Source organism: Pterocles gutturalis, unplaced genomic scaffold (assembly GCF_000699245.1).
Source record: "Pterocles gutturalis isolate BGI_N339 unplaced genomic scaffold, ASM69924v1 scaffold14539, whole genome shotgun sequence".
NCBI classification, from domain to species: Eukaryota; Metazoa; Chordata; class Aves; order Pterocliformes; family Pteroclidae; genus Pterocles; species Pterocles gutturalis.
In genome coordinates, this window is record NW_010133457.1 from 36,614 (window position 1) to 57,682 (window position 21,069).

Below are 21,069 nucleotides of genomic sequence, written 5' to 3' on the forward strand. Positions count from 1 at the left end.
AATCGTGAGAGGATTTTTTTGTTTAAATCAGGTAGTTATTACAGCTTTTTTTGTATGCTGCCTTTCTAGTAATTTGATTTTTATTTCTTCTTTCGTAGTTGGAGACTGTAGAGCTACTTTTTGTAATACCTGGGGTTTTAAGGAAGTTATAGACTAAAAATGTTCATTCCCAAGTGTGCATAATGTTTCCTATTCCTATAGGTATATGAAGGTGATCATTGATTTTGCAATACACATATTAAAGCTTTCTATATTACATAAACCTTAAAAAAAAAGGTACTGATTGAACTTGCCATTTGAGCATCGTTCCCCAACAATACTGGTTATAGCTGTTAGAGTAAATTAACTTTCTAGTCTATAATTCTATACCACTTGTCTTTGATTCACATAATAACCTAATTGCTCGCTATTTGTGGCATTATAATACACAGCTACAGCAGAGGCTTTGATCTTTAAGAAGGAATACTTACATTAGTGCATGCAGAAATGTAGAAGAAGCACTACGAAGGGGGGAAAAATATTTTTTACATAAAAATATCTTGATAGTTGGCAGAAAGGAGAGAGAGAAAACTACTGGAAAAGAACATAAAGCAAGAATTCAACGCCATTAAGCGTTTTCTAGTGTTCCAGGAGAAGTCTTTTAGGTAGAATACTAATTTCTTATGAAAAACATTAAGCCAGTCTGACACAACTCTGAAATCCTTATGTTTTTCTAAAACATGCAATATTTCTTATCAGGGACCTTTTCTCGTGTTTGTTGTTTTTTTGTTTTCTTTTATTTTTCCAAAGTTGATACAGAAATATCTAGCAGACAGGTTATCTACCTGAACTGTAAATGTTTTCAGGCTTGTATCTATAGTTTCTGGACTTAAAAAAATGCCAACAAAACCAAACACCCAATCCCAAAAACCATTAAAACCATTAAATTGTGCAAGTAGTTTTCCATCCAGGGAACCAAGGAGGGAGTAAACTTGAGAACTAGTGAATCCTTGAGAACTAGTGAATTTGGTGCCTGAAACTTGCACCTAATGTGACCTTCAGGTGCTTTAATATGTATGGTAGGAAAAGGGAGTTATTACTTGTCAGTAAAACAAATGAGGTTAATTTAAAGGGATGTGTCCTATGCCCAGATGGTATGCTTGTCTGACTTGGATTGCTTGCTACATCCTTGCTAACATTTTAATCAAAGGCTGTAGAGTAGTTGTGTGCCGTATCCCTTTCACTGCCCTAGCTCACTGTTTTGTTAAGTTTGATTTGGGTTTGGTTTTTTTTTTTACCTTGTTGTTGTCCTACAATGAATGCATTGTTGTTTCTTTATTTTCTTCTCTTGCAGTAGTACTCTGCTCTTGCCTTCAGCTCACTCACAAGCTTCACTTGCACCTTCCTTGTTACTAACAATGCAGCCTTCTGACAGCAAATGGAATTTAGCAGCTAACGGGTAGCTTCAGGGCAGTGGCTGTCATGCTGTGACAACTGAGTTAAGACACTGAGGGGCCCAGTGGTCAATTGGCTGCTATAAATTAGAATTAGACAGGGAATTTTTAAATCAAGTACTGGACAAAGTGATGCTGTGTTCAAGACATCCAACAGTTAACATGTGTGGTGCTGAAAGAGATAAGGGAAAGATTTCCTAATCATACAGGGGAATTGTTATTCATTGTTGTCATATTGCAGAAGGAAATATTAACATTGAACTCTTGAATATCGAAGAATGTGAAATCACTGTTAAAAATTAAATTGGCAGGAAACAGAGAAATTAATCAGTTTGATAATGTGTCTTTAGTACCCTGACCAATTTGTGATGATTTTTAGCAGGTATCATATCAATTCTGTGAAGCGAGGTGGAGAATACTTTCATATACTTCACCAAGAATCACTGAAGAGGAATAACACACCAAAAGCAGCCCAGCAGGCTCAGGGCACAAGATGGATAACTGAGTTACAGCCACCTGAGTACTCTGATGTGGAGGAGTCAGACGAAATAAACATGTAAGTCAACTCAGAGGGCCTTTGGTGGTCTGAGGGCTGTGGTTTTAAAAAGCGACAATTTCCAGTTTGTGTCATTACTTGGTATTGAGGAAGAATATTATTCCTTGTGTGAACTAAAAAAAAAAAATGCTTAAAATCTGTGTAAGTGAGCAGCTGTAAACCTAGCAAGCATAGAAAAAACATGCTTGAGGTGCTGTTTAAAAAGGAGGAAGTCTAGAAGGCAGAAGTTTAGTGAACTCAGGAGACGTTTCACAGCCAACTCAGAACTGAAAAGGAGGAGACCTGGTGAGTTTGTGCCGTGCTTCTGTTCCCACAATGGGACCATGGCATTAAGAATAAAAAAGAATTACGTTCAGCGGAGTAAGTGGCTTAGCTTGCAGGGTGGGTTGCTTCGCTAGTTCAGACCTATTGCTTACTACCTTCTTCAGGTTTTCTCTCCATTTGATCAGTCTTCAGTCCTTTGGCTCACGCTGTGCTTTTCGGTGCACCTCTAACACCTCTTGTAAAGCTGTAGTTGTCTTCCATTTGTTCAGCCCTCACTAGGTGATGAGATTATTAAATACTTGCTCAGCAGGACAGAGTAGTTCTTCCAGAGGTTACGCACCTTTGGAGCCTTATTGCAACAGAAGCTCATCTGTCTCTAACCGTCTTTTCTCATCAGTTTGTTGTGGCTTTTGTCACTCCCACGTACCAGCTTCCTCTCATTCACCTTTCTTCCATGAGCTGACTCTCAACTTGGAAAACTCAGGCTCCAGAGTCATCTGAGATGCAATCGTGCCCTAGTCATAAAGTGGGACAGCAATATATAACCACTATTAAAAAATAAGAAAGAAAATCTTTCCTGTTAGTATGAAAACCAGACCAAAAAGCAAGCAAGTAGCACAGACAGGCTGAGAGGTTCTGAACAGACAAGTGTCATATATACTAGAGTACCATTTAATAGCCAGCACTTTACATGGTCACTAACTGATAGCTAGAAAAGCTGGGAAAGGAATGGATTATTACTGAGAGATAGTGTTGTGGAAGGAGAAAAGGTGTACGGTATTAGTCAAAGTATTTTGGAATCTGAGCCTCTAAGGTCTGCATCATCTAAAACTTTCTCCTAACTTAAGTCGCCTATGGCTGTATTATTTAAATGGCACTATGAAGCACTTTGATCCTAGGTTAATGAAGGCCACATGAACATTTTAGGTAAAGAAGTTTATTCAGTTTTTTAAAAAATTAAGTAAGAACCTCCATGAAAGCTTTTTGTAAACTCTGTGCTTATTATCCTTTTGATATGTAACTGTTCTATCTACCCATAACTGAGCTAATCCACCTTTATTGCAGATAAATAAATTATTATGCGTATTAAAAATAGCAATGCCTTTGTTATTGTGACCATTCAGATTATTAAGTAGTTTATTTTCTTCTGTAAGGAAATGCTTCTTTCTTTCGGAAGGCTGATGTGAAAAGATTTAACATTCCTCTTTCATTTGCAAAGGCATACCTGCGCTGGCAAAATTATCTTAATTTAAGTACGGCTTTTCCTAGCAGTAAAAAAAGTTTTTACTGGTGCAGAGTATACCAGGCTTGTGGGTGAATACTGGCAAAGCCACTTCAATCCTACATCTGGAACAGGGTTTTTTCCAGTTGTAAAAATTTATTAAGGAAATCTTACAACTAACCTACAAATTACAGTTAACCCAGGAAAAATGGAACAGGATTTTACAGGCACATCTTGAAACTTTGGCCTTGTGTACATAATCCCACTGATGCCACTGGCATGACGCCAACAGAAAAGAAGTTTAATGGAATGTAAGCAGTATCTCAGCATCTTTTCTCAAACAAATCAGTTATGTTTTTTCATCTGCCCCCAAATTTTATTTCACATAAATGCTTAATTTCTAATAAGTAGTAGTATAATAATTAGTAGTATAAATATGTAAATACAAATATTACCATGTTTATAATTTATAAAGTACCACAAACATATTAGAAATAAATAATAATTATATATCCTGATAAACACAAATATCAGGTTTGTAGTGTTAATGAATGATAATAAATGCAGCAATTAACAATTTAGAAATACACAAGTATTTTTTTCTAACATAAGGAGGAGAAGAGGGAGTGTGGTGATGTCAACACAGTAAACAGTTTTATTGGCAGTGTCTTCATTTGACACACTCCTGTTTTAACTTCAGTCTCTGTCCTTTCCCACAGTTGCTCTCTAGCAGGAGGCAACCACGTAAGGAAGTCAGGGAAGAAGAAAAAAAAGATGACCTTAAAGCCTTTCGTTCCTGTTTATACCAGTGTCTTGGTTCCCAGCCCCCCTGGAACAAAAAGGTATATCGAAGGCAAATTTATGTCCTGCCCTCCATGACAGGACATAAGCAAAATTCACAGCAACACAGACCAAGTCTAGCGCTGCTGTTCAACTGGTAAACACATATCCTGAGAATTTCAGGAATTTATGGTGAAATAGTCTGTCTTCACTAATAGCAACAGTTAAATTCTAACTTTAAATGATTGAATCCTAATGAGTTACTGAAAACTCTTTATGTCTGCATGTGCACAAACACATCTCATTTGCCTTGCTGATCTTTACTCAGCAAATTTTACACAACTTAAAATTTGCTATGTGATACAGCTTTCAAGATTAGCCTCATTTTAAGGAAACTATCAAAATGAAAATTTAATTTGCCTAGTTAAAAAAGTAGACCTACAAAAGAGAGAGGGAGAAAATAGTATGTGTACCGTGTAAGCTTCTATATATTTTGTATTAGTCACTCATATGCTGTCACTGTTCTAAGTTCATTAACCCAATTGTTCACTAAAAGTGTCTTTATCTATTTACATTTGCACGTTGAATAAGCTAAAATGCCAAAGGTAATCTTAGTTCAGAAAAAGATGGATCCAACATTTTTAACTCACACACTGCTTTTTCTTAAATGCAAGACTTAGAAGCTGCTGTAGAATCCAAAACCTGTAAGAATCCATACCATAAAAGGATAAATGCTGGAATCCTCATAGGTATGAAAGCACTGAGCACGTCACCAAGATATGTCCATTGAAAATTTCGCATCCAAAAATATGCTTTCAGGATTCAGAGTTAGGTATTAATGTTACAGAAGCCTTGAGAGATATCTAGAATTCACTGGGATAGTGAAAAAAACAGTCTGCTACAGAAGTGCTTAGATGCTATTTCAGCCAACATGATGCCAGTTTGACTGTTTCCCTGACTCTATAGTATAACACATTTGTTTCTCTTCTTTGCAGTGAACATCTTTTCCGACAGCTGTGTGCCATACACTGGCTTTTGGAAGCTTTGACTCTTGAATCCAACAGTTCGATGAATTCCATATTAACTTGTTGGAATCTAATGTATGTGCATGATGCATGATAGTAGATGGAATGAGGAGTTTGGGATCTTTTGTCCTTTATGTTGTTGTTTCTCTTCAAGTAATAACTATTTGAGTGAACTGTTATTAATTCTGTGTCATGCAACATAAACTAATTTTGCCCCAATGCAGTTAGCAGGGAGTTGTACAGTCAAATCAGTAGCCCATCTTGGTCCTCTGTAATTGCAAGTTGCAGAACTAGGAGAAAATACTGAGTTATCCCAGCCAAATTTAGTTGTGTTTTATTTCCTTTTTCTCTTTTGGTTAATAATTATGCAAATTCAATACATGTAGTAATATATGTGTGTATATTCCCATAGCCTTCCCTTGAAGGGTTTGCCCTGTGAACTCAACAGAAATTCCATACACATTATAATTAAAGAACAAAGCTGTCTGTTAAGTGATATTTAGTAGCTGGTTTCATTCTGTCAATTACATATGACAGTGATGGCTAGTTGTGAAAGATGCATTGCTTCTGAACTTTTATACTGTTAAAAGTAAATATTAATTTAACTTTCCAACATTTTTAGTCAATATTACCAGGTGGGCATCACATGTGTTTAAATTATTCATGAGTGTTTTGTAAAACAGTGAGCAGAAAAATCAGACTTGTATGAACCTGCTGTCATTTGTATCCATGAAATCTTGCTATACTGGACAAAATTTTTCAGTACTTGCACAGATGAAGTTGTGAGCATAATTTGGGCCCGTACACGCCTGATAGTGTGTAGAATGACTGTCCTTTCTTTGTTCTTCTTCACTTGTGACTTTAATGTACTCGTGGCTTATACACCTTGCATTGTCTTTCCCTTTCTTATAAGCAAAGATATACATCATAGTAGTGGTCAGCCACCATTTACTCTCCATTTATTGCATTTCTTAAAAGACCTTATTAAAAAGCAAGTCACTCAAAATGGAAAACTAATTAAATTGTTTTCACTTAGGGACCCTGGTGGTTGTAAAAACACAGTAAAAGAAAATGAAGATAAAAAGTTAGCAACATACATGTGGGAGGCCTTTATTACAAACACAAAGGTAATATCATCGTTAATTTCTTCCTTGAGACCTAACCCAACTTTTCAATTGTTTGTTCTGTTGCTTAATTAAACTCCCCGATACCACATTTTATGCTCTGGATCTTGTGACTGTAGGGTACTTATCTCTCTAGGGTTTGAAGAATAACAATTTGATACTAGGTAATAGGAAGAGAACTACATAGCTGATTTGAAACTGTGGCTTGGTCTTAGTGATAAGTACTGATGTGGGAAGAATTCAATATTCAGATAAAACATAAATAGCGTTGTTTACATTTGCCCTCTTTTTATGGCCCAGAGACACGTAGCAGTACTTGTTCCCACAAGTGTGTCTTTTTCAGTCAAATGGGGATTTCAGGCTGGTATCCTGGAGGCCTTATTCTAGTAAATTCTAGTCATGATTTGCTTGGTTGCCTTTTAACACAGATTTAAAGCTAAATTCAGAAACAAATTCCAAATATTGAGGCCTTTAAAGAAAGCAGGATTCACTCGCCACATTCAAAGCAAAACCAAGAAAAGGAGAAAACAAGCAATTCAGATGAACGCCTTTTAAAAGAAAAATAACATTAATACCTGAGAGGAAATTAAGCACTAGAAAATTATCTGTAATACTTGGTAACTGTTTTACTATCTTTCTGAAACCACAGAAAGGCTTTTCTTTGAAACTACTGAAGTGACTGGAGGAAAAATGGAAGGGGGAATGAGTGATACTTAGGACCATAATTAGGAGAACTCAATAAAGAGCCAGTGGGTTTCTCATTCTGTAGCACATCTTACATTTTGATCTTCAGCAGTTTGCTTAAGCTTTTCATTCCTTGTTTTGCCCCCTATGGGGCTAAATTAAACAAGTTTTATAAAGTGGTTTTAGAACCTCAGGTGAGGAGCTATTAGAAAAAAGTTGTTACATGCAAGCTATGTGCTCTTGTTATTTGTCAATACCTACCGCTCGTACCCTCATGACATAATCTTCTATTGAATCATTTTAATTATTAAAATTTCTGTTGGGGAATAAGCAGCAAAAGTTGTGAAACTTTTAAATGGCAAAAACTGTGTTTTTTTGCAAATATTCTTCCGGCTGTTAGCAAACAGAGAGGGAAGGTCAGCAAGCCACATAAATGACAGGTTTTGGAAGGAGACCTGAACGTTTATCAAACCACTTTGACCTGTTCTTCCCTGTACGTGAGAAGGTTGCTCTATTGCCAACCCTCTCTGCAGCTGCAGTATTACTCATGTACAAATCAGCTTAATCGGTTTGCATTAATGCTATAGCAGAGGAGTACTGAAGAAAGATTAACAAAATTAAAGAGGTTCTACCCAAGAAATCACTAACTTGTTTGAAGTCACTGGAGAAATGAGGTTATAGGAGGACCAGAAGGATCTAATACTGGAATTATTATAAAGAAGTATGATTCTTTGTTGTCAAATAGCTATAGCTATAGCCTCCTTTCTATTAATTTTTTCTTCTATCTACAGAAACGCACCTGGAAAGCACGATACCTTAGCAGGAAAATAAACAAGACATTTACCGCAGTCATCTCTCAGCTTAGCAGTCAGTCACCTCACCGTGGTCCATCCCCTCATGGCAGCGTAAATTCCACTGCACTTTGCTCTGAAGATAGCGTCAAGATTAATGTAGTTTCGTCTGATGTTCCGAGTGAGTTAGCACAAGCTAAAGAACAGCAACCTCTTTTCCCTTGTAAGTTACTTTTCTTGACTGCCAATATCAAATGGATTTCTTTTCAGTGTTGGGAGGGAGAACCTATGTCAAAGACACGGCTAGATGTACTAGTGTATCTCTTCAGGGATGCAGAACTTTGTACAAATCTCTCTGTGCCCTCCCCATTAGCAAATCGGTTTAAAGACAATATAAGCCCATGTGAACATTGGATGAGAGTTTCAGTTGATACTGTTACAGTAGTTGTATAATCAGACTGTCATCCACATCTGTAAGGTCTAACAGGAGGTGAAAACAGTGAAACTGTTCTCTGCCATAACCACCTGATCCACTGAATCTGTCTAACTTAAGGGATTCTGTTTAACTTAGGTTTTTCTTACTTTGTATTCCTCCTATCAGTGATTACCTGAGCTTGGTAGACTTGACAGAATAGTTTATCTGTTAGGTCTGCAATGTGTTTCAGCACAAAGCTACATAATCTTCAGTCTTTTCCCTTCCTTCTAAGTAAAGCTGGACCAGAAAAGCATGTTAGCATTTAGTACTGCTAATTATCTTTTGATACTCATATTATCATTATTAGGCTGACATCGTGCTCTGCTGGTCTCTAAGTTATCACTCGGGAAGGAGCTCTTGGAGTCATTTGGGATAGTTCTCTGAATGTTGAGGAGCTATCAAAAAGGCAAAAAGAACCCTAAGAATGAAGTGGAAGACAAAGGAGAAAACATGTTATGCAAAATTACAGATGTTTTGTATGTGCTGCTTCAGTTCTGGTCCTTCCAATTCAGATGGGCTGGTATCAGAAGTAGTAAAGCTTGATGGAAAGAAAAGTGTTTGGGTATGATAGAGATACAGAAGAGATTCTGTATGAGAAACAATTAAATAGACTGGGGCTCTTTAGGGCAGAAAAGAAATGGCTGAATGCAAGGTTATGACAGACCTCTAACATCACACAGTCCATGGAAAAAAGTGATTAGAGAGTGGTTATTCACAAGTTCCCTTGACACTAGATTTATGGGATATCAGATTAAATTGTCTGGCAGAAAATTTAAAGCAATGGGAAGTGTTTTCATGCAATGTGTGCTTAAATTTAGGAATGCATTGCTACAATATATTGCTGGAAGTATATTCAAGCCCAAAAATAATTAAATGAAAAGAAGAAAAAACAATTAATTGCTCTTAAATATAAAGTAACGGACACGTTCTCTGGTTCTGAAAGACCTTTAGATTCAGACTGCTAGAAGCTGAGTGGATATAACGGGAACCTTGTGCTAATATCGTATACTACCTACACAGCTGCTGCTGTCCATGGCACTGAGCACAGATGAACCGCCTTCCTTTGACCTGAATTAACACAGTTATTATAGAATAACAATTCTATATCAGTAGAATTATCACAGTAGTGATTTTCTATTATCATGTATGGTGGTGCTTCCCAGAAATGTAGGAAAGGACCTTTTGAATTTGAGGATTACAACTTCAAGGTGTTGAGTGGTCAGGAAAATGTCACTTATCACCATGTAGGATGTATTGAGCACCTCAGAGGATGACTTAGAATTTGACAGCTAACACTGGGATTTTTAATAACAAGTGTGACAGTTGTTTTACTGCATGAGTGATTGGAAGGAATAATGCAGGGAAGATGGCCATCTCAGTGTCTCTTCAGGGGCTTGGTATCAACACAGGAATGAAACAGCAGTGGGAAGGAAAACAACGGTGTCAATTTTAAGGAAAACAGTGAGTTAAATTGGCTTTCCAGGTATTAAAGGGAGAGGAGAATATAAGCATTCACATTACAGTGGAAAGCAGAAAGAGTAAAGAGTGTTATTAGTGAGAGAGATCTGCTCAAAGGTGGATAATCTGGAAACTATAGCCAGTGAAGGGCTGCTTGAGGTAGTATCTTAAGTTTTAGTGGATGCTGACGAGGAGACAGAGAGGTAATTAGATACCTGTTGATGTTAAATATATTAAATTCCATATGACATATAAAAGCAGAATGGCAAAGTGATAGGGTAGACTTAGAAATTCAGAAGTTTTGACAGTTATGCCAGTAGAATGCTAACAGCACAGTACAGGAACTGAAAATAGACTTTCTGCATAGTTTGTTCAAATCTGCCTGTTTTTCTAATACACTATTTTTGTAAGCATCTAATGTGAAAAATATTTAGTATCTTCGACTTGATTTTTTTTTTTCCACAGGTGAAAGAACAAAGCTTATGTTTTCAAAACCAATTAATGAATAGGGTGCATTCCTATTTGGGTACCTATCTTAAAACCTCTTTTAAAAAGATGCTCTTTTTGAAGAAACTTTAATTTTTAGAAATATTAGATAGCAGGTTTCTTTAGGATGTCTCATTTAGGCCAGCATACATGGCATCCTCTCTGCAAGGAAGAAAGGAATGCACGATTTAGTTGGCATGTTTTCACAGAACTTTTTTAAACAGCCCTACAGAAAGTCACCCAGAAAACACATGAAGAGGTGTTGAAAGATGTCCATAAACAAGAAGATATGGTTAAGAAGACTGGACTGAAGCGGTACGTTACCTGATGGGTTTCTGAATGATTAGGAGAAGCAGCTGATCAGGACAGAGCTTATGCTTTTCCTTTCAACTGAATTCAGCGTTCAGTGAATGCAGATAACATTTACATTCTTTGGCATGGATGGCAGAATAACTCATTTTACTGCTGTACAAGCAGTATGTATTTGCTGGAAAATACCCCATGAATCTTTCCTTTGCAAACAGAATAGATCTTATGCTGCAGCACCTTTGTAGAAAAAGTGATGTTCTATCTCATTCTTGTAGATTTTTTTTTTTGTTGCTACCATTGCATTTTTCTGTAATCTCTCTATAACATTTCCAGCTAAGCTTATGTTAGATGTGTTCCCTCATGACTCAGTTCTGTGGTGGTTTCTACAGCTATCAGATCAACATGACAAACCATTCTTACAGTTAGACTTTGCTGAAGCATTTTTCCCTTGAGTTGAGGTCAAGAGAAATAAATTTTGTACCTGGATAGCTCCAGTAAGTCTGTAATATTAAGAATGTTATATTAGCATGTTATTTTTCATATTCTGGAGAATGAGTGCTGTACACTATCTTACACCTTGTTGTGTCTTACAGTTCATTGCCAGTGGCTGAGAAGAATTACAGAGTAAACTTGCCATTCAGTAAGGAACAAGAAAGTATAATATCAAGGAAGCAGAGGTCCAGAAGGCAGAGGTGAGGGTACAGATCTGTTTTTGAAGCACATTATATGCTGATAAACTCAGTGCTCTATGTGGAAAGCATTTGGCAGGCAAATGTCAGACAGCATTTTATTGCATGAGACCAGAGCAGGCCAGTGAAACCTTGCAGCAGTTTAGTACGTTTCAATGCAATGTGAAGGCACTTTCCTGGAAGCATGTGACTGGAGTGAAAGATGGTAAAAATCCAAATTTAATTTACAGGTTTTTTTATTTGTCAAATTCTTTCATAAATTTGATGAATTAAAAAACCTCTAAATTATATTAAATTTGTATTTCTACTGAGAATAAGGAGATCTCAAAATTTACATGGGCTTCTGTCACTGTATGTTTTGAGCAACACAGGTGCTTACCACAAAATGGTTACAAGGTGTTAATTCCAGTTTTCTGTGTCGTTTTAGTCATAGCTGCCGTATCAGCTCTTTCATTAAAAGCAAATCTAACTTGTGTGCCAATATGAGGCCAAAGTTCACAGCGGTACGTGAAGAAGCAGCTGCTTGTTTACATGATACCCTAGAGAGCCTTGAGAGGTAGGAAAAGACTGTTTTCTGTATGTTTTTACAACACTACACACCTTGCTCTGACCAGATTTAGAACTTGTCTTCAGGCCTTTTAAAAATGCATTTGTATGGAATGGCATTAAAATAAGAATATAGAGATGATAAAAGCTTTGTGACTGCCTGTGTACAATAGATGTATTACAGGTTAGATATTTACAGCAGTGTTTTGGATATTTCTGAATGGCTTTTCTGGCAATAGTTTTGCTAAAACCATTGGATATATTTACTTTGGACATCATAGTACTTTTGACCCAAAGGCAGAATAATAAATTCAGGCAACATAAAATCTGCATGTCTGTTGTGTTTTCAGTTTAGAGATCACTGTATTGTTCTTCAACATTACTTTGACTCTTGTCATGGTAACAGTTGCAATGTCCTCTCTTGAGGCATTTTTCCAGATGAGTGACATTTCTACCTTGTTGACCAGCCAAAGCCTGTCATCCTTTTCCTTTCCCCCAGAAACATTCATCTATGATGTTTGTGCAAATTCTTTTGTCTCAGTAAGCATCAGACCTGAGATCCTTCTCTACATTGTTTTTCTGAAGGGTGTTCCAGGCACAGTTTTCTTTCCCCCTCACTTCCTTCTTACTTCCATTCTTCTGTTCCACTTCGTACTTAGATTTTTGTCCCCAGAGCTTTCCTTATCTGGAGCTGGGTCCTTGGTTTCTTCCCTGAGCAGCTGTTGTGACTGCATAAAGAAGTAATCATTCCAGCATCCTGCAGTCTGAAAGGACAAGTCAGATGGAAACTTAACTACTTGCAGCTATTTTACTGTTCTCTGTACCGCCACACAGGCATATTCTGTTTGATCAGCATTTGGAGATGAAACCTCAGCTTGTCAGGATATAGTATAAGTAATTTATTGGAAAGAAAAGCAGATGTTTATTTTTGTTATAACACAGTAGTACTTTTTTGTAGGAATGCATATGTGAACCCAATCTCTGGGTCAAAATTCTAGCTCAGGCCACTCTATGCCACCTCTCTTCTGTTGTATTTTTAAATTGTATTTTACCCTAAAATCACTGTGCAGTATTCTGTTTGCTTTTAAGCAGTGGATACCTGATAGAAAGTGGAGGTTGAATTTCAATTTAAATGTTTTGATTCTGAAGCCTAGAGTTGATATAAAACAAACACTTTTTAATGTTTGTAGAAATATGAACATACACAGAATACTGCAAAAGCAAAAATTGTTATTAGTGTCCACAGACTGAACATATGTGTATTCATCATTTTATGCCTTGCTTAATACCTTCTCACTTAACTGTGCAGAAGTATGGCAACGTTTAAAACACAGCTTTAACTTTCAAGGTTTTTTGTAGGATGCAGGAAGAGCGATGTCGTCAAAAATACCAGGCTTTGAAACAATTGACACATTTTAGAAGAGACATGGAAAGAATAGAACAGCTGGATGTGAGAGCTGAAAGAGAACATGTTGAAACTGGACTAAACTGGTAAGGAGGCACAGAAACCCTTAGTTCAGATTAGATGGTCAGGGTCTCAGAGTTCTGTCTTTAGTACAAAAAGATTTTTTTTCCTTTCTTTTTCTCCCCCAAAGCAAAGTATCACTGGAAACCACCGAATCAGTTTCTGGAAATGCAGGCTTTTCAAGCTGTTAGCAACAAAAATAGAGAGAAAATCTCTAGGAGCAGATCTTGGCCTGCTCAGCAAATAAATTAATTGCACATTGTAAGAAAGAGAGGATAAAGAAGAGTTCCTTTCAGTGATATCGGGCAAGAGCACTCAGTCCTTGCATTCACACACCCTCCTCGGTGTGCAGCTTTATAGGAGACGACTTCTGTCAGGAAGTATGTAAAACACACTGTACCCTGAAGATGAGAGTTATTGTATAAATGTACATGGATTAGATTCACAACTTCTTACTGAACTGAACATTCACAGTACTAAAAACTGATTTTGACTCTAGCTGTCGATCTATGTTAAACAGAAAAATATTTCCCTGACGATGTTTTTGAACCACACATGGATAATACTGCCACACTTACCAGGGCAAGTAGAGTAATCACCTAAATGCCTCCCAGTACAGCAATTCTGCAAATTACTGGTGTTTTCTGTTTGAAAGGATGTTAGCTCTATCCACTGATCACCTTTGAGATCACACCAGAAACAGCCTATCAGAATACCTCAGCAAGCTCACACCGTGTTCCCTACTGCCCTGTTCGTGAGAACTTCCTGGGCATGGGATTACAGAGTATGCTTGGGTTTTTTTCAGCCTGCCCTCTTTTTCTCTACTTGCTAGTAAACCTTCTGTCTTTCATAATTTGAGATAATGAAAAGTCCATTTCTAATCTCAGGTCAAAAATGCAGGTGGCCCAGGAACACATCAGTCATGCATTAATGAATAAACCTAGTCTTGGACTGTCTAGCGGAACTCTGGTTTTAATTGTCAAACGTATGCTCCAGCTGTCCCCAAAATTTAAGATCTGGCATGTAAATAAGCCCTGACACTGGAGTTGGATGTAGTTTTGTTTTTATACTTATATTTGTGCTAGAAGAAGCCTTAATTTGGATGAAGCTTTGAGTATAAAGGACCCTCTACCAATATGTTTCTTTTACTTTTCCCCCTTATGCAAGAATAGTATAAGTCCGCTTTTCCTTCATATGAAAATCGTGCTTCCATAGTGAGGAGGCTATTTTGCTTTGACTATGCCAGCACAGTTAGATGAGTACAGCTTTCTGTGCCAGGTGTGTTCTGCAAAGGGCTATTCATGAGGGGTGTGAAGCGTGACATCTTTCACAGCTGGTCATCCCCCTCGTGGAGACACACAGTCATGACACAGAAATGGCTTTCACCGTACCACTTGTTTCATTTACCATAGGGCTGTTTTTTCCCATACTCCTGCAAACACTGCCTTGCCAAGAACACTGAATTGCAGTAGGAACACTTTACCAGTGTATGCTGTCAGTCTAGTTGTCTTATCTCTCTCATGAAGCGAGAAAAAACAAAAATAATATATGAACAGTGCAATATAAGAGTCCACTGAACACAGCTTCCTTTCTCATAAAGTATCTTAATGCATGGATGAGTTATAAAAGGCCTGTGTGAGACGTGATTAGGGTAACCTGGGTAATCCAGCCAGTGATAATAAGGAGTTGGCTATATAGCCATACCCATACTAGCAGTGTACTGCTGGGTGTAGAACTGGCCCTACTGAAGATAAGAACCTAAGGGTTTCCTTTTTTTACTAGTTTAAGGAGGAAATTCCTTCCCCCTCTCCTGCTGTCCCAGTAACATGGATCCTAAACTGGAGGGAGGCAGCACTTCCTACTAATGTGCTGCTAAATCCTTAGCCCTTTGCAATGAAAGCCACAGCACACCCCAGTCATGCATAGTCTAAAAAGGTTCTCCAAGACTGTCAAAGCAGCACTGCAGGGTTTACACAGAACATTTTAAAAAAAAGTCTTTTTGGAAGAGTTTTATATTTATTGTAATGTGTAATTCTCCTTTTGAATCTCTATATTCAGAATAAAATGGTAAAGACTGTGTTACAGTGTACTTATATCAGTAAGATTTATGTCGGCACATAGAGGAGAATGATGATAGCACAGGGGCAAGAGATAGTAAAGAAAATCAGAAAGTGTGTCAGATCAGGCACTGATTGCACTGGAAAATCCGTAGAGGCTAAACAAAAATAAATAGAGAAAATATGAAGTGGACAAATCTGTAGTAAAATGGAAACATTTGTTAGGACTTTATTATTTGCTTTCATACCCAGGTTTGTCATCCAAAATTTAAATGAACAATGAAGAAGCATCTATTTCAATGCCCCACAAAGGGAATTGGTGCACAAGTCCAATAAAGTAAAGCTTCTTCACATTATTCACTTGGAATTACGCTGAGTATTGCATTCCCCAAAGAGCCATTTTTCCTGTGGAAGCTGTGGAGGTAGTAAAGTGGCAAAAATGCCAGGCAAACCGAGAGTTATTAATCAGATATGCATTTTTTTCCCAGGCTTTCTCTTTTATTACTGTTCTTCTTTCTGATAAAGGTTTCCTGTATTGCTTGCCAGACTCCCAGAGTCTGTGAAGAGTGACCATTATGTCCAGAAAATATTAAAGAAACTGGAAAAATATGGCAAGGCTTCTGACTTGAAAATTCATCCAGACACCTTTCTTAAGGTTCTGGCTGATCTACAGGTGTGGGAACTGTGTTCTCCAGAAATTGCTGCAGCTGTGGAGGTGAGTCCAGTTCTTGATTCACTGTGTGGTGAGGGTGAGGAGAGCAGGCACCTGTGGGTGAAATTCATGCAGTGGAGAGTTAGCAGGTGAAATCATTTAGGATCTCATTAAATGAAGATGCTACTATTCACCTTTTGCAAGGCACTTTGAACTCTTCAGAAGAAAGACATTATGATAAGCATTGGATGATTACTCAGCATCATTATGTCATTGTAGCTCATCATCCATGAGCTACTCAAGTAATGTATTACATCATTTATCCAAGAACTCTGCAGATATCTTTGTTTTGCTTCAGCAGCATTTAAAAAAAAAAAATCTGCTTCTCATGATCTTGAGCTCAACTCTTGTAGTTCAAGAAGCAATTGGCAGAAGAGGAAGGACACATGAAAGGCAGGAGAATGCATTTAGAATTTATACTGCTATGTAGTCTAACTGGGTAACTAACTTACAAAAAATGGCAATGATGCCACCTTGTGTTTTTTGTTCTCATCACAGTTACTTCCCCTAATCTACAAGACCAACAGAAATCTCTGAGAGGCAGCAGGGTACTGTGTATCTTAAATATATCAAGTCTTATCATGCCTTCCAAAGGCAAAGATGTAGCACCCAGGATGTCAAGATCAGACTAGCTGTATTTTCTTGATGTCTTACAAAAATAACCATTTTATCTCATACCCTAATTTGCATAGTCACTAACCAGAGAGACAGCCTTGCCTTCATGTTCAATATGTCTCTGCTTGCTGTTCTTTTTAGATCTATTTCTTTGCTGTTTCCGTTCTTTTCCCTTTGCATTTTGATCCCTCATGTTAGTGCAATAGTAATAGAGAAGAACAAGTAGTTGAATCTCCTATCTACTTATTTATGTCTTTCAAAAATAGCAATAGAGGTAGGAGGACCTTGGTGCTCCTGCTGACCAGAAGAGAGAAACTAAACTGTCACATTTTAGGAGCGAGAAGAGAGTCACTGAATATGACCTAGCTGATACTGACAGAGATTCCAGATGAAGTTATTTAACTTCAAGTTGATTTAATGTATGTACTGCAATGGCAGGTAGAAGACAGCTGCAAGTTTAAAATACAAACTTGACTTGGAAGGATTCAGGATATAAATTGCAATGAATATTATAGGGTTTTCTTTTTCATTAATTTTAGAGCATATCCAGCTGTTCAGTAAGTTGCATTAAAAATGTTTTGGTGATATAAAGCACTATACTAACTGTTTGCAGAAGCCATTACATTTGTTCTGTTGTCACAATGGCCATATTTTCACGTGTTATCTCTCTTCTTACACATAAATCAAAAGCTCAAGAAAGAACGTTCTTCTGTTTCAGTTTGTACGTGAAAGTATTGTGCAGATGCCAGAAGAGGATTTCAGCAAGTGGTTTCAGACAAGAGTAGCCCCCCTCAGTGCGCAGTCCTCCACTTTTTAATCAAGCGGCCTGATGAGATGGTTTTCCAGCTACAACTTACTGCCTGTTGAGATATGCCTCAAGGAAGACTAGGGAAGAGGAGTTAATTTTAGGAAGTCCCACTGACCACTCTTGCACCACTGAAGTTTGTCACTCTAAGTGCTCTGCTGGCTGTAGCAGCCATTAGAAAATAAAAGCTAAATACTGTTGTTCCTCCCTATAAGATGTCTGGGATTCACCAACAAATTTCAATCTAATCTAATCATGTAGGATGAAGACTGAGTTTCTATCACAGATCAAGTAATTTCTTCAGACATTCCTCTAACAATACCTGCAGTATAACAAGCATCTACTCAGTACGGATATACCAATTTCCATATCTAAATAGCATTGTCTCTGTTTGCTCTTCATTTTATCTCTCCTTTATCGTAAAATATCAGAAGCACAGGGTAGTTGTAAGCTTTAAGACAATTCTTTTTTGTGATTTGGATGTTTTATTTTTGCATGGAGTTTATTCTGTAGTTGTTCAGTGATTATGGATTAATTCTTGCCTTATTAAAATCAGTATTGAAAAATCAAGCATCCTTAGATGCATTTCCCAGGTTTTTACCTGAAGATATGTTTTTCCCCAATTACCTTAGTGTACGTTTGCCATTACTCTGCTGAGTAAGACACTGCTGAACTCACAGGCAGTGATAAATACATGACCTTTGTGAACCTGTCTGGGCTTAACCATGTATTTCATGCTGCATCACAGTTGCTGGGTGATGTGACCCAGTGACCTTCTAAACTGATTATCTTAATGAGCTGCTTACCTGCCTGGCAAAGCTTTTGGAGGACCTACTGGGAGAAATGCTGTTGATCCTTCAGCCACAGTAAGGGGAAACAATGCCAGCTTAGGGTCCAGGTGAGTACCATGACTGCTGATGTGTAATATGTTGCTCAGTAATGGACTTACTTTGTCCCTTTCCTCATTTTCAAGGAAAAGAGCCATGAATACAGATTTCTTTGACTTACAGCCATCAAAAAATGAAGCTCTTGAAGTTCTGTTGTGCTCCCACTTTTTTCGTTCTATATGTGGCAGTGATAAGCTAGCATTTGTAAAGGTAGTGAAGCCATATTTTTCCTTGTCCATACTTTTCTTTTCCTTCATCTCAAAATCCAGAGGCAAGCTTCCCTCCAAAGCTCAGTAGGACTGATCTAGTGCGCAGTGAAATTGGTGGCAGTGCTTCTGCCACATGAGCAGGGTGAGGTCTCATTCTGACCTGTGAGACCTCAACTACACTGTTCACTGTATTCTTCCATTTCTTTTAACTTCCTTGTAGCCTTCCATGGGTTTTGAGAAGTCCGAAATCTGATGTTCTTTCGGCATCATTTCACCATGATCCGAGTCAAGTTTCATTGTCAGTGTTGTTGTGTTACCCTGTTGTAACAGCTGACATTACATGCAAACAAAAATAAATATTAATTTAGCAGCCTGGGAGCTCCTTGTTGAACTGTGGTTTCACAAGGTGAAACCTTCATCTTGGTCATTCCTCACTATATGGAAATGCAGATAGAAGGTTGTGAATTTTCCTTATGTAAGAAATGGAAACAAAGGGGTTTGTTCTCAGCTGGAGTACATGAGCCATGCTGCAGAAATCAGAACTTTATACCAGCTGAGTGTGTGACCTAATGTGTCTGCCTATATGTGAGATTAGGTGATTGTGCCAAATGTAATTAGCTAATGTCTGAGTAGCTCTTTGAGCTCTAAAAGCAGGATGCCAATGCTGAATGTTAGGAGTCTCTAATGTTTTTGTGGGATTATGAAATATCTTATGTATGATTTATTTGATAGTGGCTCTCCTCTCTCCTGTTGCCACCAGGTAACAAAAGGGACTTCTCCTTTAGAAAGAAGATACATTGTCTTTTTTCCTCCAGCATGAGCTGGAGGAGAACCAGCACCCGCCTAAAGAAAAATGGCTGGTTGCCACCAGCCTGAAGATGGAGAAGAGCTCCTCTGGAGTAAAATAGCAGCTTCTCTTTTCCTGCTTCATGACAAACTTAGTTTCCTCAGGCAAGATCTTCAACCCTACTCAAGTCTTCTTCTGACAATTTAAAGGACTGAAACAATACAAAAAGGTTAGAGGTCCGTACCCAGATAAAAGAAGGCTTGGACTTTCTAAACTTTTGCATTATTTTCCTGCAGATGTCTTGGATTCTCCCTAATACTACTGAACAATTGCACAATCTTCAACTCACTGCTTCAGTAGACTCCTGCAAGGTACATTCAAAGTAACCCATTGTTGTGGTTTAGACTCAGCTGGCAAGAACCACCACACTGCTGCTTGCCCACTGCCCTGCCACCCCTGGTGGGATGGGGAGGAGAATCAGAAGAAAAAAAGGTGAAATCTCATGGGTTGAGACAAGGACAGGGAGGGCTCACAGGCAAAACAGACTCAACTTGGAAAGAATCGGTTTAATTTGTTACCAATCGAATCAGAGTAGGATAATGAGAAATAATACTAAATCTTAAAAACACATTCCCCCCACCTCTCCCTTCTTCCCAGGCTTAACTTTCCTCCTGACTTCTCTACCTCCTCCCCTCCAGCAGCACAGGGTGATGGGGAATGGGGGTTGCTGTCAGTTCATCCCATGTTGTTTCTGCTGCTCCTTCCTCCTCAGGGAGGACTCCTCACACTCCTACCCTTTTCCAGCATGGGGTCTGTTCCACAGGAGACAGTCCTCACAAACTTCTCTGATGTAAGTCCTTCCCACAGACTGCAGTTCTTCACAAACCAGAGGGATGTTTGGGGGATTCAGACACTGAACTCACAGACAGAGCATCTTGATCCTGTTTCCCGCTGCCTAATGTGTTCGTAGTGTCATCCAAGCCCCACTCTCCTCAGATTATGTCTTTGTGAAACTGAAATAAGAAATGTTCCTGGGTCTCACTAGTAGCAGGGCAGAAAGTTATTTTTGCATGAGAATTGCTGGGATACAAGGCTGACAAGTGTTACAGGAAACCTCATTAATTAAATAAGTAGTGCCTCTTTCACCATTCACCCTTCCCTTCTGCTTCACAATGGTTCTAAAATTGTCATGTCTACTCTATTTTCATAGGAAAGATTTCACTATGGTAGAAAAGAAGCGAACCATCCTATTGTATCAACAAAAATACTCCCGCTGTGTTTTATATTGGACATAAAAAGCAGCATCTTATAAATAGGGTTTATAAAATAAACATCTCTGTCTTTCTTGAAGATAGGCTGGTTTATTGTAAATAAATGTCACGATCATTGTAGGGGTATTCAGAAATCAGGGTATGTGTTTCTAATTGGAATTTCAGCTTTATGTATCACTACTCTATTCTGGCATCTTGTAAATTAATGGCACCATGCTACCATGTTAGAGATGCAACTATATTTGGCCTCACACATTAATAACAGCAATTGGGAAGCATGTCTGAGTAATGATTTAATGGTGTAGTACTATTAAGGGCTGGTTTATGGAAAATAATGTTAGAGCTCTTTTTTCTCTAGGCTCATCATCCTAAAGAAGCTGCAAGAACAGGCTTTGGAAGCAGACATCTTACCCTCTCTG

At 38.0% G+C, this 21,069-nt stretch overlaps 1 protein-coding gene across 1 annotated transcript in view; it reads left to right on the top strand.

Annotated features, from left to right (window-relative positions):
- CCDC60 (coiled-coil domain containing 60) overlaps positions 1-17,508 on the top strand; it is a 53,815-nt gene extending 36,307 nt beyond the window's left edge. Inside the window, 11 exon segments of the mRNA XM_010081246.1 lie at positions 1,816-1,989; positions 4,195-4,317; positions 5,251-5,355; positions 6,317-6,407; positions 7,880-8,102; positions 10,523-10,613; positions 11,201-11,305; positions 11,724-11,852; positions 13,202-13,333; positions 15,890-16,079; positions 17,410-17,508. Coding sequence (XP_010079548.1) covers positions 1,816-1,989; positions 4,195-4,317; positions 5,251-5,355; positions 6,317-6,407; positions 7,880-8,102; positions 10,523-10,613; positions 11,201-11,305; positions 11,724-11,852; positions 13,202-13,333; positions 15,890-16,079; positions 17,410-17,508 — 1,462 coding nt within the window.
- The last annotated feature ends 3,561 nt before the right edge of the window (positions 17,509-21,069 follow it).